This window comes from Atractosteus spatula, chromosome 16, assembly GCF_055471065.1.
Source record: "Atractosteus spatula isolate fAtrSpa1 chromosome 16, fAtrSpa1.hap1, whole genome shotgun sequence".
Classification (NCBI taxonomy): domain Eukaryota; kingdom Metazoa; phylum Chordata; class Actinopteri; order Semionotiformes; family Lepisosteidae; genus Atractosteus; species Atractosteus spatula.
The window spans coordinates 16,594,443-16,621,740 of NC_142721.1; the positions used below are offsets into that span (position 1 = coordinate 16,594,443).

Consider the following 27,298-nt stretch of genomic DNA (forward strand, 5'->3'; position numbering starts at 1 on the left):
GGAGACACGTGGGGTCGGGGCCGATGAGAGATTGGCGAGGAGATGCATTGAAGTGAAAATGATAGTAAATTTAGGACTCCGAATCTCCATCAGATAAGTACGCGTTTTCTTTTTTAGCAGTATGTGACTCTCGTCGAAGGCTGATTAATCTGCTGTTCTTTTTAACACCTATGAGAGCTTATGATGTTTTTTTAACCCTAATTTACGTCGTGATTATGTATTAAGTTTATTAGGGTAAAGTTATAATTATGCTAATGTTACACTTCCGTTATCTGTTAACTACTGTTCGCCTTCCCGGGCCAATAATAACAATTGTAAAATACAGTTGAAACACAAGAAAGTTGTAAGGTTAAGAACATTTAGGAGGGACGAGCAGTAAGAAGTACGGCAGGAGATACATGGTCATTAGAAAATGAAACAGACACAAATTAAATACAAGTCTTTAAAAAACCTGACAGGAAGCCAGTGCAAGGACTCCAGGATAGGAGTGATGTGATCACTTGCACCAGACCTGGTCAGGATACTGACTGCTCAATTCTGGACACACTGGAGTTTGTTTGTGTGGATTTAGAAACCCCAGTGAGTCATCAATCACATAGTCAAGTAATCATGGCGCTATAGTAATCAATTCGAGAGAAGACAAAAGTGTTGACCAGCTAGTCCAGCGACAGTCACAGACAACACAGGACACAGTCTGGCGTTATTTTCTGAGATGAAAGAATAACATTTTTACAATATGCTGCAATATGCTGAGATCAAGAGAAGATCAGCCCTAAATTCTTCAGTTTGCATTGAAAGTCAAGCACAGCTGACCACTTCAGTTGCACGTGGTTGCACACTTGTATCTCAGGAGCTCTAACTCCGTGTTTCCTCCGCAGGACATGCAGTTCAATCCCCTCGCCGGACTGCTGGCTCTGTGGTGTGTGTGGGGCGCTGCAGGTACTGTACAGTGACGCTTTCTCTAAGACAGAGGACCTGTGGTGTGGTGGCGTATTTCACTGCCAGACCCTCAGTTCCCCAGTTCACCTGTCCTGACCATCAACTGAAACGGTTATTGCTTTTAAACTCCAGTACAGCAAACTGAGAACTGTACATTCCTATTGAGGGCTGGTGCAGTCAGTGGAAAAGATCCAGCAACAAAATAAAGAATTAGTACTAAAAGTCTTGCGGCAACGTTTGTACTGGAATGTATAAACTGTGTTACACCGTGTACTGCGATCACACTGAAACCCCTGAGAATTGTACAGGAATGTAGCTGCAGCAGGAGTGACAGAGCACAGTGATCCTTTAATTCAGGGATGCAGCCACTAGGTGGAGCTCAAGTGCAAAACTGTGACTGATTAAGGATTCACATCAGCACTTGGAACAACGATAATAAACTTTATTTTATATCTCACATTTAAAAGTGGCTTATCAAAGCGCTTTGCAGTCCGAAAAAAGAAGCACACAATGAGAGGAGAAGGCAGAATGACAGGGCCGTGGGAGAGCAGAGGCAGCTCAGTAACAGCTCTTCTGAGTCCGGACATGACAGGGCTCAGGGTAGGAACCTCTGAGCTCTGGGGCGCAGCGGGAGAAGCCCCTGTCAACCCCAGAGTGTCCACAAGCTGGGGGGGCAGACAGGGGACCAGGGTCAGCTGAGCGAAGGTTTTGAGGTGGGAGCAGGACGGCAGTAACTCAGACAGGTACTGAGGTGCCATACAGAGCCCTATAGGTGAGCAGGAGGGATTGAAATTGACACAAAACCTGATAGGAAGCCAGAGCAAGGAGTCCAGGACAGGAGTGATGTGATCTCTTACACAAGACCTACAGACCAACTAGACCAACAAGTAGGGTGTTACGGTAATCTATTCGAGAGAAGAAGCAGAGTGACACACAAATGATGAACATCCACAGCCACACAGATGCATTAGTAAATCTTTAGGTTAAGTTTAGGATAGCAAGGCCTATTTTAAGTAATGTAGCATCTATAGTGCTGTTTGGTGAAAGAAAACTGCATAAAAGTTAAAAGAAACAGTCAGATGAGGCAGTATAATCTGTATAATAAGCTCTTAAATGGTTCTTACTTACTCATCAGTATTTGTGGTGCCCCAGGTCTGTCTGTGCAGGGCCCCAAGGAGCCTCTAGTGGCCAGGCCTGGGGACGAGGTGCTGCTGCCCTGCTCTGTGGACAGCACTGTCCCCCTGCAGGAGCTGGAGGTGCAGTGGCTGAGGACAGATCCAGACACCCTGGTGCACCTGTTCTCTGAGGGGGAGAGCAGGCTGGAGTCCCAGGACCAGAACTACCGGGGCCGAGCGGAGCTCTTCCCTCAGGAGATTCCCAGAGGAAACTTCTCTCTGCGGCTGGAAAGGATGATGCCTGCAGACGCAGGAGTGTACAGGTGTGCTGTTTACACAGCACAGGACTCCGGTGAGACCACAGTGGAGCTGAAGGAACAGGGTGAGTTAGATTTCCTTATCCCTCGACCAGCTTGTCCAGTTATTGAAATAATAAAACACTGCCTGAGACTCTCTGTTCTCTCACTGTTTCTAAACACCTCTTAAAATATAGCTTTCTGATCAAACAGCAGTGAAGTGGAAGAGCCCCATGAGTGCAGCAGGAGTGAGCTGGGAGTGATCTCTCTTCTACAAGCAGTTTAGTGTTGGGAGCTTGGCTTTACCTCACTGTGACAGATGCTGTCCTTTATAGTCCAATAGATTACAGTCAGCCAGCTGTGAAAGAGTCTCAGTGAGAAAAAAAAGGTTTTGTTTAGATTGTATATCTAAATGTTTAGGTTTATTTTCACCCCCATTTTATAAGATCAAGTGTCACTGTTATTAAATGACTTGAGTGCATTTTCCTGTTCCTGTCGATTCACAGAGCATCTAGTTGTGACCGGAGCTGATCGTGCTGTTGTGTCCTACCCTGGAGGGGAGGTGGTGCTGAACTGCTCTGTGGACACGAATGTCCCCCTGGTGAAGCTGGAGGTGCAGTGGATGAGGACAGACTCTGAAGTCCTGGTGCTCCTGTTCTCCGAGGGGGAGAGCAAGCCAGAGTCCCAGCACCAGAGCTACCGGGGCCGAGCGGAGCTCTTCCCTCAGGAGATTCCCAGAGGAAACTTCTCTCTGTGGCTGAAGGACGTCAGGACTGAAGACAAGGGGCAGTTCGTGTGCAGAGTCTTTGGTGAACATGAGTCTACAGAAGCTACAGCAGAGCTGATAGAGCTGGGTAAGTCGAACCACTTCCGCTCAGAAACACAGGATGAAGTCCTGTATCCTGTAAGAGGGGTTCTATCAGAAACTGGGTTTAAATAAAGCTCTAGCTTTTCATAAGAACATGTACTGTATACTGTACATGTACTGTACTGTATACCATTTTTGTATGGTATAATAATAATATATTCTTAGTAAACTAATCCGTTTTTCAGGTGATATCAAAATCCAAGGATTAGCTAATATTGTAGAAATGGCAAATTAAACTTTAAAAATACTTAGACAAGATATGAGACAAACACCTGTCAGATGATGTTTAATTTAGAGAAATACAGGGTGTTGCTGTTAGGTAGTGAAAACAAACTATAGAAACAAAATGGAATGTTGTGTTAAATTGTATAAAGCACTAGTAAGTTGTTCATTTACATATTGTGTAGTGTTTTGGTCATAATGTAATAAAAAAGATATTGTTGCTCTGGAATCAATATGGAGAAGAGCAACCAGATACATTCCAGGACTTAAAGAACTGAACTACACCGACAGGCTGGAGGAACTGAGTCTCTTTAGTCTGAAGGGAGTGTCCCGCACTGACAGGCTGGAGGAACTGAGTCTCTTTAGTCTGAAGGGAGTGTCCCGCACCGACAGGCTGGAGGAACTGAGTCTCTTTAGTCTGAAGGGAGTGTCCCACACTGACAGGCTGGAGGAACTGAGTCTCTTTAGTCTGAAGGGAGTGTCCCACACCGACAGGCTGGAGGAACTGAGTCCCTTTAGTCTGAAGGGAGTGTCCCACACCGACAGGCTGGAGTAACTGAGTCTGTTTAGTCTTGAGCAGAACTTATACATGTATTAAAATTCTCTGTGTCAGCCCCATGGGCTTTTTCAAAATCACAGTAAAACACGAACCAGAGAGCACAAGTGAAAACTACAACTGACAACTTTTAAAACTGTCCCATCTTTACAAATATGGGCAAACTACCCAGCCGTGTTGTTGAAGCTGATACCCTGACTTCTATAAAGGATAATTAAATACCCAACAGACTAGATGGGCTGACCAGTTTCCTCTCCTTTGTAACTGCTTGTTACAGGCTGGAAAAATGACAGCTTGAGACAGTGTGCATTTTGTTAGCATAGTCATGGTGTAGCTTAACCCTTCATTGAGTTAAAGAAAAAACAAAAACTCGTCAAAACAAAACAGGAGTTTTTTTAGTCTTCATTTATTCCCTGGGACCATTCTTTCATTCTTTTTTCGGAGTCATTCATCAGAGGTTCAGTCTTTCACCCTCTGTCTCTGTCACAGTCTGGGCTCTCCAAGGTACCTCACTCACACCTGCTTAAACAGAGCTCAACTCTAAAAGAAGAGAACACTGCAACTGTTTCTTTGTGCCTCTCTGAATCCCCAGAGATTGGATGAGTATTCAACTTCACTGCATTACAGCTCGAGAATTCAATTGTTATCCCAACCAGTTGATATCAATTTAATTCCTAAGAGTTATGTACTTGTTTTGACTATCTAGCGTAGAAGTTGTAACCAAGTTCAGTTACGAAACGGTCTAAATGAATGATATACTGAACGTATGTCCTCTTGGTATGTGTAACTCTTCGTAACTGAATGAATATATACCTTTTGTATTCTGATAACCCTCTCGATAAGATCTGTTAGGTTTACATGCATATTCTATGTATTAATAAATGTATTCTTGTGTATTAGTACCTGTGTGTGTGCGTTGTTTGAGTTATGTCGCATGGTTGGATTCTAAGGCCATTAAAAGAATCAATTTCGTGATTTACTGCTACAATGAATAATTGTCCCAGTAAATGCCCAAACTCCTACAGAACTGGTGCCTCGTAAGAGCACACTACAACACCGTACTGACCATGACTTATTGACGTGATACGCATGGATTTCAGCCTCTGCTTCTGAGAGCTGATTAATCCCACAAGTGTCGCTCACAGATTTCTGGTGCCTCGCAAACCCTGTTCAGTGACCAAAACTGTTTGCTATAGACCAGAGCTCTTTCCACTCAATAGCGACAAACAGGGTATCCATTGCTCATTATCAAAACACTTCCCTAATCAAAATAAGCTCTTCAGTATGAACCACTGAAATTCACTCTTAAAACTTTAAAATAAACCTCTTTAAAAAGAAAAAAAGTTGACTACCGATTCACTAGGAGGAGCACATGAAGTTGGGGAAGTATTACAGAACGAGAGAAGTGCTGTGATTACTTTAGTCATTCATCTATTTGGAATCTGATAGAGAGAAACAGAAACTAAAAGTCCTCAGGTGTAAGTAGACACAACTTGGAAAGGATGTGAATCTTGAGAGAACAATTCTTCATTTTTGATAAATTGTATCTTTCATAGGGAAATATATCAGTGGCTGGGTAGCTGCCCCCAGTATTTAGACAGGGAACACTAAGTCAGTCAGGAGCTCAAACTACGAGCTGTTCTTTTAGCTTATTTTATTTTTTTCCGGTTATTTTCAATATGGTAATGAATAATGTTTAAATTGACTGACTCCAGGTGTGTCTGTGGGCCAAATCCTGTGTATATCAGTGTCCTTCTGATGTTGGTGCCTCCTGCGGCATCACAACACATACTGATGAAAATAGTAAACTGTGTTTTTTGATGATCTTTTCTCTTCTCTCTTCAGGTTTTTCATCAGTACATGTTTGGGCACTGGTCTTGGCCTTTTCTGCACCAGTACTTTGGATTCTAATTTTTGTTTTACCAAAGAATGTGCGTAAGTAATTTTAAATTGTTTTATTAGTTATAGTATCTTGTATTGTCTGTCCACTAAATAACTGTGAACAGAGAAAGTTGTTACGGTTGTTTTATTCTGACCTGTATACAGTTCAGCTGTCCAGTTCTCTCTGCTCTTGACCTCTTATCATTCCTGTGTATACAACAGTGACATCATCACCTGATAGCTCTGTGGAGACCACAGTGACATCATCAATAGCTCTGTGGAGACCACAGTGACATCACCCAGTAGCTCTGTGGAGACCACAGTAACATCACCCAGTAACTCTGTGGAGACCACAGTGACATCACCCAGTAGCTCTGTGGAGACCACAGTGACATCACCTAGTACCTCTGTGGAGACCACAGTGACATCACCCAGTAGCTCTGTTGTGACCACAGTGACATCACATAGGAACTCTGTGGAGACCACAGTGACATCACACAGGAACTCTGTGGAGACCACAGTGACATCACCAACAGCTCTGTGGAGACCACAGTGACATCACCCAGTAGCTCTGTGGAGACCTCAGTGACATCACACAGTAGCTCTGTGGAGACCACAGTGACATCACCAATAGCTCTGTGGAGACCACAGTGACATCACCCAGTAGCTCTGTGGAGACCTCAGTGACATCACACAGTAGCTCTGTGGAGACCACAGTGACATCACCAATAGCTCTGTGGAGACCACAGTGACATCACCCAGTAGCTCTGTGGAGATCAGAGAAAAAGAGAAGAGTCCAAGGCAAGAGTGTAGCTATGGAAACAAAGCAATAATGCAGAAAATCACCTTATTTTTGGTTATTTGAAGCTTGATATATTAATGTTTTTTTCTCTTTTCTGAACTCTAGGTGATGAAGATAAATACTTTTATGTGCTTCATTGGACATTTGTCTCTGCCCCCAGTGTCTCACTGTCTATTTCATTTATCCTCTGGGGTGTAATTGAAGGTAAGTCTATCCATTTAATCTCAGAGCATTTTGTGTGTGCTTTTCTGTGGATGTTGTGGGCTGTACTGATTACTAATCTCTCCAGGCAGATTTGGGATTGAAAGAAATATCATTATTGCTGTTATACAGAGGTTTAACTTCTTTAGAAATGACATTCATAGAAGAGCTTTAAAGAGAGAGAAAAGAAGAGTATTTCAGGAAACAGACATCAACCTCTCATTCAGCATCTGCAGGCCTGTCTGTGAGCTGCTCTGAAGTCAGGGGCTGCAGAGATCTGAGAATCTGTTGCTCTGTGCAGGCAGTGATTATTTATACCTGGTACTGTGTTCATGTTTATTGTCGCAGGCAAAGAATTTAAATACATCAGGCAGGACTGCAAGAGTAACGATTAAAAGTCTTAATTTAATCTAGCAATGAATGTTAATGAGCTAATTGTGTGCAATCATTTGCTTTTGGCTCCTGATGTGACTTGTTTTGCAGGGTCTTTGGAAGAAGGGATCATGTGTGTGACTGTAAATCTACTGAGGATTGTAGTGTTTGTGGCTGTTTTGGCTATTACTGGTAAGTTCTGGAGAGATGAGCTCACTTTAGAGAACTGTTTCTTTTTAAAGATCATCTTGAAAATCTACACATCTGGTACAATTACAGTTATATTTACTTCATACTGTGCACATACTCTAATTAAACAATAAAAATAATTGTTATAATCTTTATCTTTTATTGCCAAACTAGGTCCTATGTTGTCATTAAATGTTGCTGAAAAGCTGGTCAGCACTTTTGTTTTTCTCATATTAAACTACCCTAACGCCCTACTTTCTAAATCCACATTGAACAAACTCCAGTATGTCCAAAATTCGGCAGCCAGAATCCTGACCAGGTCTAGTGTAAGTAATCACAATACTCCTATCCTGGACTCCTCGCACTGGCTTCCTGTCAGGTTTCATGTCTAGTTCAAAATACTGATGCTCACTTACTGTACAAGGCTCTGCATGGCACCTCACGATTTTTCTACTCCCTATCTAGCAACCATTGTCTTCTAATTCTGATCTTCTGCCTGTCCTAAAAGCCTGTATACATACTATGGGTGACAGGGCCTTCTTCTGCTGCACCCCAAAGCTCTGGAATTCTGTCCCTGGGGATCTCTTTCATACCTTCTGTGTGGAGCCTTGGTTTTCCTACTGTATTCCATACCCCATTAACCATCTCTGTTTTTTTTGTTGCTCTGTAAAGCACTTTGAGAAGCTTTTAAAGGTGCTATATGAAATAGCAATTTTTTAATTGCTTGTACACATTTAAAGACCAATTGATAAATATAAATCCAGCACATATTATGCTGTTCTGATACTTTCCTAAAAAGGTCATTTTTGTGACCAGAAAAAGGAAGGCATAGTACACTGATCCACTCTGATCGGATCTGTTTGTACATGAGAGGAAGAATTCAGGACAAACTGAAGCTTAGTTACTTAGTAGATACCTTGGTAAGTGAACATGTCTAATAGTGATTAATAAAGACTCGTTAATATTTCAGTGTCAAAGAGGCAGTGTTACTTACTCATCTGGAAAAAAGATGTCGCTGTGACATTACTAACCTGAACACTAAATGAGAACACAGGGTCAAGAGTACATGAAGTCTGCTCACAGTTCACTTTAAGACTTTTTTTGCTCCCATTAATTCAGAGGTGGAATGCTAACCAGAGAGCCCTGCAGCCCTTGAGGACTGTGTTTGCTGTAACTGTTGCTCTTCTGTGATTTACCAGTTAATGTCTCCCGTCTTGTTCTGGTCCTGAGATTGTTCTGTACCCGTATCTACCAGCAGGGGGAGCTCAGACTCAAAGATCAGATCCTTAAAGGAGCTCCATCTCTAGATCATACTTAAGTCCCTCTGGATGGTTCTGGTTAAAAAGTGATTACACTTTTTCAACTCACTGTAGACACTCTGCACAGGAATGTTTCTGGGTCTTTATTCATCTCCTTGTCCCTGTAACTGGATCTCCAGAAATACACAATGCAGTTTATTATTTCAGCTTCACTCAGATCCTGAATCATGATCTTTCCTACAGACTGACTAAGTACTGGTTATGAGAGTGTATCTGTGAATGATACTGACAGTATCTGTTGTGCTGCTGTGATCTTTGGAGGACCTCAGGGTGGGGAATCTGTCTGCTTTTCTCTCTCTGATCCCTGCTGCTGTCTTGACATGACTGAACTGACCCAAGCCCCTCAGCAGTAGAACTAGACCACAGAATCAGTGAGTCTGGTGACTCCTGGCCATCAGCTCAGCTGCAGTCTGAGCGTGTTCGATCACACCATGAGGGTCTGGACTGAGGTGAAGTTCCTCTCCTTCAGCATGGAGAGTCAGAGTTCACAGGGTGATGAAACCAGTGTGTGAATTGTAGTGGTTTTTAACAGAGGCTGGTTAAAATTAAAATTCAGTGACACTGTAGAGGAGTGGTGTCTAATTCACAAGTTTGTATGTTTGTGTCTGTTTTTTCCAGAGGAGAAATCAGTTTCCATCAGTTTCTCAATAATTCATTTTGTTGTGATAACAGAGATGTGGTCTGGTAAGTAAAATTAAAACAGATTGTTTCTATTTCCAATTTCAGAGAAGTATTAGCTGTTAGCTCGTGTATTTACAGTAATAAACACACACATGTTTGAGGTCCTGTATAGTGGCTGCTGAGCTGCTTGTCTTTGCTCCAGTGTGTGAGTGTGATGTGATTCTCAGGGCCAGTATACAGTCAGGAGTATTCAGTCTGTAACCAGCTGGACAGGCCCTGTTAGTGGACTGGTCCTGTGCTCCTGGTCACTTATAAAGCCAGTGTATTACTGCTGTTACAAAACAGTTACAGTGCCATATTGTAGTATTCACGTTAAAATCAAACTCATAGTATGTAAACAGTGCAATACAGCACAATAGCTCACACCCTGTAAGCTTGTTGTCATGATTGTGTCCCTATTTATTCTTGTGACACTGAATCTATTAGGAGAAGTGTGTGAATTGTTCATTGTGTTCTTCTGTAGATACACACAGCCTTCCCTGTTACTCTTGGACAGTAATGGAGTGATGTCTTCAAAGTGACACTAGCAGGTCATAGAAACCTCAGACACAGGAGCCGAGTTTGATTAAATAAAGGAAATGAAGGGGAAGATGTTTTTGTTTCTGTTCTGTTTTCCCTGTGTTCCCAGTTGCTCTGTGGGAGTACTTCAAGAGCCACACACCAGACACAGCTGTTACAGCAGGTATTGGACTGGCCTGTGCCTCATCACTGCTCTCCTCTCTCTGTGGGGTCTTTATTAAAGGTAAGAACAGCTGCTTTCTCAGATCCAGGAGAGAGAGATTCGGTGTGAAGAGATCAGATCTAGCCTCTCTCCTTGCTAGGGTTCAGTTCTGGAACACATGGAGCGATGTGATGGAGATACAGTAGAGAAAGAATCCCAGACTGCACTGGGAGGGATGAGAACAGACTCTCACAATCTCTCTCCGACAGACACTCGATAAGAACAAGGAGTTTTCTAGAGAACCACAGAAAGCAGCTGGATCTCTTACTGATACAGTCCTGCTTTAATTCAACATAAACTAAGCTCAGGAAGTTATTTATGTGCTTTGTATAAATACTGTTTCACAATTTAAGAATATTTAATTATTGAGGAGTTAGACCTAAGATATTTTAACCCTCTTGGCTGAAGATCCCCTGCCTACTAGCAGCACAAACAATGACTCTCACCAGATTTATTTCAGATACATTTGTGCCAGTTTGTACCAGTAAAAGTAGTGTTTGTACTGCTTTCCTTCCTGGGAAATAGCGCCCTCTGTCTCCAGGGAACAACGTCACTCAGCCTGTGAAGTCGAAAAGGAATTGTTGTTTCTGCCAATTTTAATGGTTTTGCATTCACTCTGGTTGGAGAAGAGATGAAAACATAGAGTCGGTAAGAAAGGTAGACAGGAGCTCACTCTGGTTTAGGGTTTAGGGGAGAGAATGAGACACAGGAGCCATGCTAATGCAAATGAGGGTTTTGAAGCTGGTACTGTGCAGAGAGAGAGAGATAGTCAGAAAATACCAGTGAGCTGCTTGTAGGGAGGCAGCTTCCCTGGCTGTAGGACGAGGACCTCAGGACCCTCCTGCAGGAAGTGACTCAACTGAGGGGCAGCTGCAGAGCAGAGGTGAGGGAGAGGAGGGGTGCAGGAAGATGAGGGTGTTTACAGTGCAGTGTTGCAGGAAGTGGTGTCATAATTTATATTCACAAATTCCTCCTGAACACAATCTGTTGAACACAGTTTTAGTATTTCTTTACAATATCATAATTTTAAAAATAAGTGTTTTAAATGTGGTCATTTAGATGGCTTCACTGTCTAAATATCCTTTTGTTCTGTTTTCAGTGTATTCCGTGTGGACAAAATCCTCTCAAAGCATCAGGAGACCAGGTATGTTCTTCTTACCTCAGAGTGTGACAGAGGAGACACTGCAGGGCCAAGCAGAACCTGAGACACACAAAACAGAAACAGACAGCGAGAGAAGGTCTCTTACATCCAGAATCGTGGGCAGACCATGTGATGTGGACAGGAACAGTACTGAGAAACAGTTAACAACACTTCTTTATACTGAATCAATACATCTACAAGCACCACTTACAGTAGCAGCTTGAGACTGTAGAGGTCTCTCAGCCCAGTGCTGACCAGGCCAGGTCACACTACAGGGTGGGGACTCTGCTGTCCCTCCCACAGGCCTGGACAGCGATGTGTGGACTCTGGTCTCTGCTGTGTGCAGACACCTGTACTGTCAGAGGCACTGAGCCAGGGAGAGCTGGAGGGTGGTAGCCCACTATAGGTGAAGATAGCAGGGGAGAGGGACTGTGTGGCACTAACAGATACTGTACCTGCTTTGTTCTCTTTCTGCTGCAGCTTCCTTCGCTTGTTCAGTTTGCAGCATTGTTGTCCTCGTCCTTTTCAGAGCTTCCATAGAAAGGCTCATAGTGGGTAAGTACTGTACTCCAGTAACACACCAGACCCACAGCAGACCTTCAACACATGACCACACTGAATGTGAATCTGTTACAGCTGGCACATCCAGACACAGTCACAGTGATGTAAATCTTTAAAGGCAGGACTGTGTGCAGGAGAGTTCTCTGGCCTGGAGTCTGTGGTCCTGACCCGAGCCAGGGAGCTGTGTCTGTTCTCCAGCTGATATCCTGGCCCACTAGAGCTTATCTGCAGCCTGTTGCTCATGCCTGTATCTCCTGAGCTACACTGAGGTCAGGAGCACTGGGCTGTGTCAGTAGCTGCAGCTGTTAACTCAGGTGTGTCTGTCGAAGCAGTAGAGTCACTGGCTGTGTCTTGGGGTCGAGGGTGAGTGTCTTTCATGACCCCAGGGGAGTGATAAGGCCAGTGTGGGATCCCCACTCTCTCTGGCAGGGTGAGCAGGCGCTGTCCCAGGAGATAGCAGCTTGTCTTGGTTGTGGTGCTCAGTGCAGTCATGGTGAGCTCTCTTCAACACCCTCACCTTGCTGCCTCACTGGACTCCTTTGGATCTCAAGTTTCTGAGCTTCTGCCCAGATATTCTTCTATCTTTTACTATATCTTTGAAATGGTTCCTCAGTCCTTGGTCCTTGGGATTGCCTTGGCTAAGCTGCTAGAAAAGAACCCTCTTTGTAAGTCTGCCATCAGGAGGACATGAGCAGCCTAGCAGAGCTGAAGGCAGAAGATCACAGCTGCTGTGCTTGTGGTTCCTGGTTAAGAGAGAACAGTGATGCTGTATCAGTCCCTTGACTTGATACATACAGTAGAGCTGATACAGCTCCAGTCCTTTTATTCAGCTGAATATTCGTTGACATTCAGTGTGGACAAATGTTATTATTTTGGTGATCCAAGATCACCAAGTCCTAGACGGAATTCTTGTTGTTGGACATGATTGATGAGGTACTGAATCTATAATGGGATTCCAGTGGAACCTGTTTCACAAGAAGAATGAGGTGGTTCAGGAGGATCCCTGCAGTGATCTTGCCTGTGAAGGATGTACAGAGATCCCACTGAAAGGTGATTGATAAAACCATTGAATTGATTCGGGATGACCTCTACAGTTCAGTTGTGTATGTGTGTGGAGGGGTTGTGTTAATTCCTGTCCACAGTGCTTAAGCATTTCAGTAGGAATTCTGTCTCCTCCTGCTGCTCTGTCATTCTATATTTGTGTGAAGACTTTCACCTCCTCCTCATGTGCTGTAAGAGTTCCAGGCTTCTCTTTCACTGGTGTTGCAGCTTGGAATTTAATACATTAGTGTTGATAGTGGAGTCCAGATTGAATAGATGATCAAAACTCTCATCAGGATCCCCTCTTTCTTTGTCTAGGTGACCTCTTCCTTAGGTCTCATGAGACTTGTGTGTTTGGGCCATAAAATAGCCCTTGTGTCAGCAAAGCGATCAAAAATTAATTTATGTATTTAATATGTTAAATTTCCATGGCCTTGACTCTAAACTACATGATATTCATGTCACAAGTTCTTATTTTAATTTCTGCTTGTTGTTGTTGTGGCTTCAAACTTATGATCAACTGGTTCATAGCTCGCTATGTCATTAAGTTGATTTCATTATTCCTGATTATTTTGCGCCTGATATTCCCTAATTGACCAGCCTGTTACAGTTACCGGTGCTCATGTTGCCACACCAGCAAGTGCAGCAGCATGTGAAGACACTTTCAGTGAATGATTTGTAGAAAAGTGTAAGAATAGTTTTATCTACCTTAAAGTACCTGTGTCTCCTAAGAAAGAAGAGTCTCTGTTGGCCTTTTTTATAGATCGTGTCCCAACATTTGTCCCATTTTAGGTTTTTGTCAGTGACCAGTCGCAGGTACTTATAGTCATCGACAATTTCAACAGGCTGACCATCAGTTGTAGTGGGCTGAGGGGTGTGGTCTTTTTCTTAAAATCGATAAGAAGCCCCTCTTTCTTTGTCTAGGTGACCTCTTCCTTACGTCTCATGAGACTTGTGTGTTTGGGGCATGAAATAGTCCCTGTGGCAGTAAAGTGATCAAAAATAAAGTTTATGTCTGTAATATGTGAAATTTCCATGGCATTGGCTGTAAACTACATGATATTCATGTCACAAGTTCTTATTTTGACCTCTGCCTTCCTTGTTGATGTTGTAGCTTCACACTTATGATCAATAGGTTCATACAGTAGGTCACTATGCCATTTTCAGAAAACCAATTCTTGTGTTTTGTGGTATAAATTCCAAGTTTGCAGGTAATAGTGAAGCTCAACACTTCTCTTCTGGTGAGGCTTGAAAGCTTTCTCCTAATGTATATTTGAAAACACTCTGTTTTGGTTGGATCCTTCAGTGCTCCAAAACTGATTTTCCATGCACATTTCATCTTTTACAAGCAAGGTGTGGGAGCCAGTTAGAAAGAGGAAATTAAATGGATAAGACAGTGATCATGAACAGCTGTCACAGCAGACATCTTTGTCATTCCAGACATGGACAATGACAAAGTCAGTCGGGTTCCAGTGTTTGGACCATAGATGTTTCTGGGACATGGTGACATACTGTAAGGTGTTAGTGATGATGAGAACATGCTCTGAGTGTTTGGAAAAGAAAGGAATGACATTTCCATGTCCTACCTTGCAAAGTGAACTTGTTAAGGTGTGATGACAAATGATGATACCATCTTTGATGACAAAACCAGCTCTATGATGTTGTTCTTTTTATTTTTTGTTCCAGAACTAAGTAACTGTTCATTAAGTGGAAAGTCCATGAGGGTCCTGATGTTCCAGGTCCCTAATTTTAATGCTCTTTGGTATTTTTGATCACAGACAGCTGATCCCTCTTCTGTCCAGTCAGGAGTGATGGGACAGGTATAGGGCTTATGTACTGTATATATGCCCTGTTTTAGGGCACCTTTTCTAACCACTTCCCACAAGGAGCTACTGTAGATCCTCAATAAGACTTCTCAGCTGCAATATCATGGTAAGAGAAGCAGCTCCAATAGCGAAGGGGGTCCTTCTGTATCTCACTCTGCTGATGGTGACCTTACATTGCCCACAGCCCAGGTTCCCTATCAGTTAGAGATGCAGTCCACACTGAGCACTCTTCCAACCTCACCCACTGTTTACAGTGTACAGAGTGGTGTTTAAACTGGGATGATTTTATACTGACGGCATCAGTACCTGTGAGACCACTTTCCACAGGGCTGACAGAACCTGTGCGTTACTAACTCTTTTGTGCACAGTCCTACATGTTCTATAAAAGATATATCCTTCCTGATCCACTCTTCTGTTCCCAGGTTATCTGACTGCGCTGATTGTAGTTCTTAGTGCCCTGCTGGTGTGTCTGACACTTCAGAGGATCTGTTTAGCCCGGGGACGATGTGATGGTGAGTAGGAACAGTGATGACTGTGCTGTAAATACAGATTCACAGGATTCTGATGAGTCAACATCTACTGGGACAAGAACTGGCCCTCTGCCACTACGAAACATCACAAGAATAATTCACTGGGAGCAGCAGGAACAGTAAAGAACAGGAAAGGGGCGTCCAGACTGCACTGGGACCTCAGGTGGCTCTCAGAGAGTCGGGGGTGTTTATCTCTTCAGACCCAGAGGCTGCCTCACGCCTAGGAGCTGAGAGCTCTGGGGACAGAGAGGAGCAGAATCAGTAAGCTGGATCTGCAGAGGACAATCTGGTCAGGGGTCCCTTCTGTCTCACACTGAGAGTGCCACCCCAGAAGAGCTCAAGGTGGGAATGAGCTTCTGATGTCCCTCAAAGATGGACACATGGCCCACCACTCTCTCCCCAAAACCCATGAGGACAAACAAAAGTGTTCAAACATATAACAACTAAAGAGCCAAACGCTGTCTGAAGGATGGATGAAAATGAGACATGGAGGCTATACAGCATGTACGTCTGACAGTGGAGGGAAAAAAACCCTTAAGTGGTAATCAAGAGGAAACCTCTGGAGTCCCATGGGAACAGATGAACCACTCCAGTTGCTAGTCATGGATAGATGGGCAGCTGAGGTGTCTGAGGGAGCTGTGTGGGCACAGAGGTTGACTGCAGGAGAGGACAAGCAGCCTGAAACTTTGATTAGATGGATCACAAAATTAGCTCAAGCTGCAGAGCTGGCTGCTCTAGTGTAGACTAAAGAGACTCAGTTCATCCATCCTGTTGGTGTGGACACTCCCTTCAGACTAAAGAGACTCAGTTCCTCCAGCCTGTCGGTGTGGGACACTCCCTTCAGACTAAAGATACTCAGTTCCTCCAGCCTGTCAGTGTGGGACACTCCCTTCAGACTAAAGAGACTCAGTTCCTCCAGCCTGTCAGTGTGGGACACTCCCTTCAGTAGGTGAACAGCATGTTCCTTTCTGCCCTGTTCCTGCACTCCTTATTCAGATATTTCTGGTTTATAAGAAGATGCCAGTTTGTTACATCATTCAAATCCATGTTTTACTCTTTCAGAGTTCTCTCGGAAAGCTGCAGTTGTGATTTTCTCCATGCTTCTGTTCGTGTTGAGCTTGCTGTATCTGGCCAGTGTCCTGGACACTCTCAGAGGTATGTACAGGGGCGAGTGTGTGACAGTCAGTAGGTTTTGACAACAGCTGACCTCCTGTGTGCCCACCTGTCAGTTCATGTGAATCAGGACATCCTGGGGGCATGTCATCTTGCTGCACTCACACCCCAGTGTTTCCACAGTCCTGAGCAAACAGGCCCCCCACTCCTCTGAGCCCCACTGACAGCCCCTGTGCGGCTCTTCAGCTGCTGTGAGGAAAGGACTCCCCAGGGTTTGTATCTTCTGAGTGGACAGTAGTGCTCCAGTCCTGGAGAGAACTAGCAGGGCGTAAGTCAGGGTCTTAAAGGAACAGGAAACAGAAGAAAAGAAACAACGTTTCGTCCTTGGAGCCTTCTTCAGGTGTGAGAGAGAGGGAAATCAGCAGCTGATAAAGCAGGGGAGGACAAAACCCAGGAATGAAGAGGAGAGATGCAGAGTGGACACTCAGGTGGTGTGAAGCTGTGAGATGAAGAGAGGTGTGAAATCAAAACCTGCAAAAGAATAGAGGATTAGAAGGAAACGAGTCTGTCATTGAGAGAAGGGGGAAGGTGTGATCCTAGTTTCAGGATAATTTTGGTTTCGGATGTCTTTCTGCAAAAGGAGTTCTGAAACCCCTCTGTGAGGACCCAGACAGAGAGATCAGTGTGATCATAGCCACTAGAGGTGAAATGGGAAACTAAGGGCTTGAAGAGATCTTTAATCCTCACAGCCCCGACATGTTCCCTGAAGCAGTCTCCTAGTCTCATTCCCGTTTCCCCAATGTACATACCTGTACATTTTCCTCAAGAGATGCAGTAAATAAGGTTGCTGGAGGTACATCTGAGTGATCTGGAATTGTCCTGAGGGGCCGTGAATGAATGTGGTGTTAGATGTGTACTTGCAGGTGATACAGCGAGCTCTGTTGCAGGGGAACATACCTGGTGTGGATGGTTGCTGAGGGCGGTCAAGGGAGCTGTGAACAAGAAGGTTGCACAGATTAGGTGGTCGGCAATATGAGATGATGGGGCGGTCAGATGGAGTTGATGGTCCGAGGGGTGTTTTTGGCTTGGGCAAGGGCCCTGTCAATCACACTGCTGGGGTATCCTCTGTTGGTGAAAAAAGAATGCATTATGAGGGCTTCATTTTGGAATTCCATGTCATCACTGGAAAGTCATTGGAACCTGAGGAACTGTAAAAAAGGAAGAGAGTTTTTAGTGTGTTTGGAGTGAAATAAGCTGTACAGGAGATGTACAGCTGTGTGAATCTCTGGGTTTTTAATAGACTGAGGTAGAGAATCTTGGAAGGTTAATGGATAGGTTTATGTCTAGAAATGGAAGAGTGGTGGAAGAGAACCTCAGTTAACTGTATACTTGAGAGATGAGGAAGTGCTCTAGCTGGTCATTAGAGCATGTACTGTAGCAGCACGGACACAGTCATTGATGTAGAGGTCAGGGACAAAGCCAGTGTAGGAAGTAAAGAAACATTCTTCTACCCAGCCAACAAAAATATTGGCATAGCTGGGTCCCATTCTGGTGCCCATGGCAACTCCACTAACCTGCTGGTAAAAAGGTTATTGAATGAGAAAGCAATCAGTGTGAGAACCAATTCCTCATGTCAGGGTCTTACAACCTGGATGCGAACTCTAATCCAGAAAGCTCTCATAAAGATATTCCTACACCAGCAAACATTTAAAACTATAATATATACACAGACAATAGTGAAACCAAGTGAAAATAAGAGGAAGAAATTTTCCTGACAGTGAAATTAGAAAACTAATAGATTTTGTAAGGCCACATACTGTAGATCCGATCTCATTGCAATGCAAAGTAATATAAAAAAAACACTTTGAAAGCAAGAATTCTAGGTTATAAAAAACAGACACTACCTCCTGAAATCCAAAGTATTGGACATTCAGAATATGTAAAAGCTGCAGTGACCCCTGGCCAGAGGTGATAACTAGAGTGATATTTCATGGGGAATTTAGAATTTACTCCCTTTAAAAGTGTTATGGTCAGTATCATTTAAAAATACTAATAACATGCCAAAGGCTTGTTGATGATAAGATCAGGTCTCTCGGGTCTCTGCTCAGGCAGCTTGGCACTGGAAGGAATAGCCCAAGACTAAATCTTCTCACCTCCTCTTTATTAGGCATAGGAGTTTAACTGAGATGTAATCGAAATACACACCTACAGGTGACTCTTCTGTTCTCTGTTTTAATGACTCACAGATCCAGTAGGAGCACCAGGTGGACATTGAGTCTCTGCTATTTTGAGTTTGAAAGTCATTATTGCTCCTCTGCCCTGTAGCTTCATGGCACAGGATAGCATGAGGGCATTGAGCACTGCATTTCAAGAGTACAGCGTATATCCTTGCCTTAATGAAATATGTACATATAGTTCAGGTGGGTAGCTGTGTCAGCGTGCGTAGGTTGCAAAGGAACAAGTAATAGGTTTATTCCTGCTGAAAAGAGAAGAAAGGAAACACAATGTTTCAGCTGTGGAGCCTTCTTCGGGTGTATACATGTATACTTTGTATTGTATTGAATTTTGATGACACCTTTTGTCCTGTCTGTAGAAATATCTGTCCCTCTGGTTTTGTAGTTTGATCATGTTACTTGAAGGCTGCCATATTTAATCACTTTGGTGATAATTTCCTTGATGTCCTTTGTCTATAACATTCTGCATCTCTGAAATGATCCAATCCTTTTTAGACAATGATCACACACCTTTATTTTCTTTCTGTTGCTGTTGATGAGAAGAACAGGTTAAATTCTTCATTATTCAATTTCTTGATGTGGATTAAGAATTGAATCGCTGAACCTTTAACACAAGGGAATTAGAAAAATGCATGACATTGTACTTTCACAGGTTATGTCAGCTGAACTTTTTCTCTGAAAGACGCTCTGGTGCTCACCATGTGTGACTCTCAGGTAATTACAGTGATTATTAATGATGATTACAGGGGGACCTGGACTCATGTGTGAAGTCCTGTTTCTCTGGATTCTGGCTGTTGGAACGGTCTTTACAGAGGAAGATGAATATGGTAGGATGATGTATGTTTTAATTTAAGTGTGACTGAATGTTTTTTGTAAAGGAGTTATGCGTGATTTCTCACACAAATGTTGCAGTTTCAGTTCACATTCTGACTTCCTGCTGCTTAGTGTCCCAGAGCCCCTCATGTCCTCCTTCAGACTGACCCTGTGACACATCTGGCTCATCTGTCCTGTTCTCCTCCACCCCTCCCTGCTGTTCTCACTGTGTTCTACACTCCTCACAATCACAGGAGAAACTCAGCCCTGGACAGCTGTGAGCTCATCCTGTAAAACCCATTTGCTCAGACACTCTTCAATAACAACATCTTTCTGCTTTTCAGATGGTTTACTATGGAACTTTATCTTTGCATTGCCTTTACTGAGTTCCACTGCACTCACAACAGACCTAATTCTTAAAGCCAGTAAGTAAAAACAATTATCCGACCACTTATGTTTGTGTAACATTGTGTTTACTTTTCTAAATCTTTAGGAAAGGTTATAAATATTTAAGTATAAAAATATATATTCTTAGTTAAGACATTATTCAGTTGAAATGCCCAATTCCAACATATTGACAGCCCTGCCAACGTGTCACGTTAGTGTTCTGTGTTTTCAGTGGTCTGTGTTCAATCTTACAGACAGAGGCTTCAGGTTCCTAGGAGATTCCCTGATCTCTCAGGGAAGTCTGCATGGTCTTAGGTTTCTCTGTTCTTCATGAAGTCAGTATCAGAGAGTGAAGTCAGTGTGTGGCTGCAGATCCCTCTGAGACAAGACCTGCATGAAGTCTGGGACCCATGAGCTCCCCCAGCTCTGTATGTGATTACTGAGCTGCTCTGCAAGCCTCTGCTTCAGCTGCCTGCAGTTCTTGCTGTTTCCTGGGGTGGGAGACTTCAGGATCTACTGGATTTCAGTCTTGTTCAGTCCAAGAGTCTTCTGCTTTGATCTGCCTGTGTGCTCTGGGTCACTGTGATCCTGCATGAAGGAGCTCAACTCTAGAAATACTGAAGGGTTTTCTTCTCCATCAGCAGACCTGATGTTTGTGTCCCTGTCAGAATCCATTCCTTCATCATCAGTCAAGAGGAGAGCCAGTTCCAGGCCCAGGCCAGGACACTGCCTCCACCACTCTTACTGATGAGGTGCTGCTCTCTAGAGCACCTGCACTTCCTTTGCTTCATCACACCTTCATCTTCAACTGTCACCACACCTCCATCTTCCTCCTCACCTTCAACTCTCACCACACCTTCATCTTCCTCCTCACCTTCAACTCTCACCACACCTTCATCTTCCTCCTCACCTTCATCTTCCTCCTCATCTTCCTGCTCACCTTATTTCTCCACCCTTTCATATTTCACTTCACCTTCATCTTTCACACCTTCCACCACAGTTCAACTTTATTACTTTTGTAAAGGTTTATCTAGGTCTCATTTCTCCATAAAACTTTTATTCCAAACTTTTATTTTATCCATTAATTTCATCTTACTCTCCAGACAGGAATGAAAACAATGGAAAAAATGAAAAAAGGAATGAAAAAATAAGAAAAAAATGTTTGAGCTGATGAATCTACTGTACTTTTTTAGGATCGACAGTAAAATAAATGAATGATCAGTTTCTTTGTAGCCGGTGGAGTGGAGCTCCTATGGCCTAGAACTGACATGATGAGCTTGTTGTGAAGAGACACTCTCAGAGTGTGGAAATATTCTGAAGAAAGTTCTGGTATTATTACTGATAAACAGTTGTTTTCATAAGCCAAAGTAAACCTAGAGCACACAGACCAAATCAATTTCTTAACACTTCTGGCTGTTAAAATAAGATAAGAGAGATAAGATCACTTTATTGGCCATGTACAATTTATTTTATTATGAATTTGTTTTTTCACATGTGCTAAGTGCGCCATTTAGTGTCTACTGACCTGTGGAGACCTGTTTTTTATCTATTATCACTACACTATTGTCATCATCAAGTGTTATAGCAGTGTCAGTATCTGTGTCCAGTCTTAAAAACAGTCAGTAGTAAAATTATAATGTCAGTAGTTCTGCCACCACTTGCTTGTTTACCAGTATCAATGTCTTGAATTCCAGCTAAAGGCTACCGAGCTGTGAAAGATCTTCGCTTGGTGGTCGTGCCCTGTGAATCCCTCTTTGTGATCTGCGGTGTTGTTTATCTGATGTATAAATACTGTGAGTATCTCAGTCCTGAGTTCTAGCAGTTATCCTTTATACAGTAGTAATGGAGGACAGAGACGGAGCAGGAGAAAACTGAAGGGTGTTTTAACATCTGTGGTAAAAATACAAGCAGCTGTTGGTACATTCTAGGAAAGGATTTCATTGACACAATTATGCAAGATGATCAAATACATGTGAGATTGTAAAGAAGTTGAGTATTTACAATTTCACTCAACTGATACCCTTACTGGAAGCTTTTCCAGTAACTGAAGATCAGGAGGGATAAACAAGTCAATCACACAGCTCTGCCCTACAGCTTGTCTCCTTCTGAATGGGGTTCGAGTCTCCTCCTGCTGTGGCCAGGAGGCTGCCCACTGACCAAGCAGGTCAACCTGTCTCACCAAGAATTCCAGGCATTTACAAGGCATTCAGTTCTTGGATGCTGTTGATCCCAGTGAAATAAAGTGTGTTATCTTAGCAATTGAAGGTAAGAGAAGTAATGAATTCTGCTGCAGAATTCTTGATTGTTTCATTTGAACACCAGCTTCTGAAAAATTTTTGAAGACAAAAAAAAATCATCTGCTCTTTTTTTTGCTTTTTCTATATATATTTTTGTCTGCTGAGAGGACACAGTAAGAGATAAAAGAAATGTGGTTGTTTACACTTAATGCCCCAGGGGTTCGCTTCAGTGTAAGACATGAACCAGGCCTCTGTTGTGTTGAGGGGAGAATATTCCAGGTGGAAATTGGCTCTGGGTGCCTGGATCACTAAAGGGTTTTAAACACCCTCACCCTACAGGTACCTCTTCACAGAAGGTCCTTCCTTAATTGAACTGATCACAGCAAGTCTGGAACATCTCAGAGTCTGACAGCCAGGGACACAGGCAGGTTTCTGCTGTAGCTTCCTAGAGGTACTGAGGCAAAATAACACCAGAAATTAGATAAACTTGAAGATATATAGAAATACCAGACAGCAGCCGATCTGGTGAGAGATAATGCCCTCTGCAGGAAGTTTGTCTCGGTTTCCTGTTGTCAGTGCTGCACGTCAGGAATGAAGCAGCGTGTCCATTCAGGCACAACACTTTTATTTAGGTTTCTGTCAAATGTACAGAGGCTATTAATTAGTGCTGCTGTGTTTCACCCCAGTGCGACATTTGCTGTTATATTATACTTTGAAACAGAGGCTTGTGCGCTTGGGTGAAAATACTGCAGTCAATTCACACAAAAATAATCATGTTAACAGAAACTCATCACATCAGTTAAACTGAAAAATGTTTTTTAGCATTGTGTGATACATCAGCAGTGCTTAGGAAATTATTTACATCACCATTCACAGCTCTGACCTGTTCCTGGGAATACTGGTGTGACGTTGTGTGAAAACAGAATTGTGTGTGTCTCATACAGAAAGACATACTCGTCTTGTGACAAAGGAAGTGTCACAGCTGAAGGAGACACTTGATTTATCAGCCTCTGTTAATCTCAACACAACCTCAGGCTGGATAATGCTCTTGTCCAAACTGGGTGGTGTTGTACTCTATATGTGCTGCTGTATACAGTATGTACAGGTACTGTACTGCTCAGCTCTGTTGACTGTTGACTCATCACAATTGTGGGGATGAGGTACAGGTACAGGTATATGTATATCTATGTATATATGTATCTCATTATAATGACCATTGCTTAACTCTGTGACACCAATGTTTTTCCTTATAGACTTGAATAATTTTTCTTAGGTAACCTTGAGATTACAACATCTTTGGTATTTCTCTTTTTGATTATTTTAAACTGATGGGAATGTGTAGTTTGTTTAAACTTGTTTTTGTTCCTCTCCAGATAAGGATAACAAAACTGAGTAAGTAAAAGCCAAATATCTCACTTTGAATAGATATGTACAGGAAAGAGAATTAGTTTTCTAGCTGTTATAAACAGAAATCAGAATGTAAAAGTGTCAGGAAAGCATTTCAACTGTGTTTAAACTTTAGCAAACATGCCATTCTGTAGCAACAACATTAGTTTAGGTACTATAATTAAAAAAAAGTCTTAAACATTAAATTTGGTATACGTAATAAATATGTATGAAAAACCTAAAATAACACTTGTTTTACAGGATACAGGAAAAATTACCAACATTACAGACATTATTGCGAAAACAGGAGGTATGTTTCTCAGTTTTTCTGTCCTGCTCATAATAGGACACATACCAACAGACAAATACCAGCCGACTCCAGAAAGCTGAGAGGCATTTATTCCGATGAGTGTTATAAGTTTGCACTTGATAAAACTGGATCCTGTTTGTCCAGGGCTGATGCCTGGGAAAGTTCTGCATCAGGGAAATCGAAAGTCAGTGTGCAGTGAAATTTCCAAATACTGTTTCAGTCGTCCTCTGTATCTCAGTGAGGACACCTGGGCTGACAGTTTCAATGAGGGACTTGATCCAGCCTGAACAGAATGACATTTCTATATGGTAGGCTTGTGGCTGCATTAAAGAACAAAAGGAATATCTCAGTTTAGCTTTGTCTCATGATGTGAGAGAGGAACGAGCTGCATGAGGAGTCTACAATGTTGAGCTTGGAAGAAGAATCTCAACACATGAGGAAAAGAGAACAAAATCACAATAAAAGCAGGAAAAGACATTCGGAATGAGGGGCAGCAGTCTGTAGGAGAGTTTATGGACAGGAGGACAGGAAAGCTGAGTTACAGCACACAGGCAGGGCTGTATATAAATAATAATAATAATAACAGATGAATAAATTAATAACAAGCTGTTTGCTGGTGTTGTTCCTGATGCCCCTGTGTGATTGTCCAGGACACAGTTCCCCCTGAGGAACTGGAGCTCAAGCCTTCACTGGGCTCTGATGGGGCCACATAGGACATACTTAACTCAAGACTCTTCTCTTGCTAAAGGCTCTTGAGTTGTTGCTGCTCCAGATGGCCAGGTTGTGAATCACACACATCTTTAATTAGCAGTTATTAGTGTCTCCTTTCCCTTTGTATCTGAAACAGGATGCTTTCCCCTGTCTACTGTGGTAATTTTAGAATTACCACTCTGAGTAAAAAGCTGTTCTAATTGTTCATACTATTCTAATGAAATAACCACTGTTAACAATATCTGATAAAACCTCATAACAACACACTGTATCAAGAACCTGTCTTGTTGTGTTTGACACAGGGCTGGAGTGTGTGGCTCTCTTATCCCCTGTGGGTCTGTAGACGCTGATCCATTGACAGTCCCTCACAGACAGACTGCAGTCCAGTGAAAGTGTCTCTTTCTGTTACAGAGAGACACCAACCCCCCTGAAAAAGAGAGAAGCAGCTCAGCTGAATCAGGAGTCTGACTAAAGGCAAGACCCAGACCTGAAGAGAGCAGGAACACTCACTCCCACTCACTCTCAATCCCACTCAGTCCAACTCCCACCCACTGACACCCACTGACTCCCACTGTCACTCACTCACACTCACTGATTCCAACAACACTCACACACCAACACCCACTCATACCCACCATCTTGCTGACTCCCACTGTCACCCACTGTCACCCACTCACTCCCACTGTCACCTGCTGTCACTCACTCCCACCAACACTCGCTGACTCCCACTGTCACTCAGTGTCACCAACACCCACAGACACTCACTGTGAGGTTGTCTGTCTTGTTTGGTGGTGAGAAGTGTAACTTGTTTTGATCTGTAAAGTCCTGTGTGAGTCTGTTTCCATTCATGTTAATTGTTTACTGTTTGGTGCATCTGTGTATGAGAATGGACTGAAACTGGACCTGTTTTTTTACTACTGTTAGTGCCTCTCTGAACTGTACACAGAGTCCTCCACATGCATGAGATGTATGACTCTAGAGACTTCCTGCTACAGACCCAGGCAGGTCTGTGGAATGACTCTGTGGACATATTTCTGCAGAACGCTATTGAGGAGAACATCTCAACAGCAAAACAAGGGAAAAAACAAAGACAATTTAAGAAACCAGGCCACAAGCATGGGAAAGGGGCAGAGTCCATGTGAGGAGTAATAATCTCGACCTTCTGCCATTGATAACCCTCAGTAATGATCAGTCACTTAGGATCAAGGCTGATGAGCTACAAGCAAGTGTCAGCTGTCTCTATGGCTGCAGGACTGCTGGCCTGCTGGCCTCTACAGAGACTTGTCTCACAGAGTCAGATTTGGACCCGGACCTGACCGTTGATGGGTTTGGTGCCCTGCTCACGCTGGACTGAGACAGAACTGTCTGGGAATGTATCAGCATCGTCACAGTGCGAGAGAGGCTCCGTCTGCCTGATATTGACTTGCTCTCAGTATCAGGGAGACCTTTACATCTGCCCAGAGAATTCCCCCAGATGTCCATAACCGTTGTGTACATTCCCCAAAGCAAATGATACAAAGACAGTAAACAGCCCTTGTAATGTGACTCTCTGTAAAATCTCTGTCCCCCAACGCACCTAATTTGATCCTGGGTGATTTTAACCACTGCAACCCGAGAAAGTCTTTGAATAATTTCTCCCAGTATGCCAACTGCCCAGCTTGTAACAGTAGAACCCAGGTTCAATCAGAGAGGCATATGAGGCTGCTGTGGATCCTTCTCCTGGCTCGTCTGAGCTCAGCACTGCTCCTCACACCCACCTGCAGGACAGCACTGCAGAGGGAGGAAGCTCAGTGCTGCCAGTCAGGGTCTGTTCTTCTTGCACCGGCTGGTCTGGCCTGTTACACCTGCGACCAGTCAGCCAGACTCACAGCTGTGCTCTGCAGTTACTCATCTTTCTGCAGGGAAACAGTGATTCTTACAAAACCCGTTCAAGTTTATTCAGGTAGTGAGCCTTGGGTAAACAAGTCACAGAAGAGCCAACCTGCCACAAGTACACTGCTTCACTACAGGGTAACTGCTCAGAGCAAATTGATCTTTTATTCCCACACTTATGAACTTGCTAAATGTGGACAATTGACTGTGTATTTTAAATTTATATGTTTTTGTTTCTCATCATACATGTATGTCTCTTACATGTGTTAATGTATTATTTCTTTCAAGCAGAATTTGTATTAAAAGTCAGTGTCATAAATCTGATTTCTTGACTGGTCCTTCTCTTCGTCCTCAATCTCCCCTCTCCTTCTCCCTCCTGGTCTTCGTCCTATCTGTCCTTCATGTCCTTGTTGACATGCCTCTGTTGTCTTTGTGTCTTTGTCCTTTCAGCATCATTCCTATTTGTTAAAGATGTTTTTGAAATACATTCCCAGCTGTGTTGATGGAGCTCTTTCCTTGACAAAACAGCTTGTAAAGATCTTCAGCTCAGTGATCTACAGATCATTCATGTGAACAGACTGAAGCACCTGCAGATCTTCAGCTCAGTGATCTACAGATCATTCATGTGACCAGACTGAAGCACCTGGAGATCTTCAGATCAGTGACTACAGATCACTCATGTGAACAGACTGAAGCACCTGGAGATCTTCAGATCAGTGATCTACAGATCATTCATGTGACCAGACTGAAGCACCTGGAGATTTTCAGATCAGTGATCTACAGATCACTCATGTGAACAGACTGAAGCACCTGGAGATCTTCAGATCAGTGATCTACAGATCATTCATGTGAACAGACTGAAGCACCTGCAGATCTTAAGATCAGTGATCTACAGATCATTCATGTGACCAGACTGAAGCACCTGGAGATCTTCAGATCAGTGATCTACAGATCACTCATGTGAACAAGCTGAG

The 27,298-nt window shown here is 43.2% G+C and overlaps 1 protein-coding gene across 1 annotated transcript; it reads left to right on the forward strand.

Annotated features, from left to right (window-relative positions):
* Positions 1-35: 35 nt before the first annotated feature.
* Positions 36-26,645, forward strand: LOC148819688 (uncharacterized). The gene is made up of 19 exons (XM_088934549.1): positions 36-97; positions 879-939; positions 2,092-2,436; positions 2,857-3,204; positions 5,842-5,931; positions 6,785-6,883; positions 7,364-7,444; positions 9,379-9,444; positions 10,070-10,183; positions 11,262-11,306; positions 11,784-11,858; positions 15,154-15,243; positions 16,324-16,416; positions 19,355-19,435; positions 19,766-19,846; positions 21,503-21,601; positions 23,419-23,437; positions 23,693-23,741; positions 24,864-26,645. Exons 2-19 carry the CDS (start codon positions 882-884, stop codon positions 24,918-24,920), a joined length of 1,890 nt encoding a protein of 629 aa, XP_088790675.1. The 5' UTR covers positions 36-97; positions 879-881; the 3' UTR covers positions 24,921-26,645.
* The last annotated feature ends 653 nt before the right edge of the window (positions 26,646-27,298 follow it).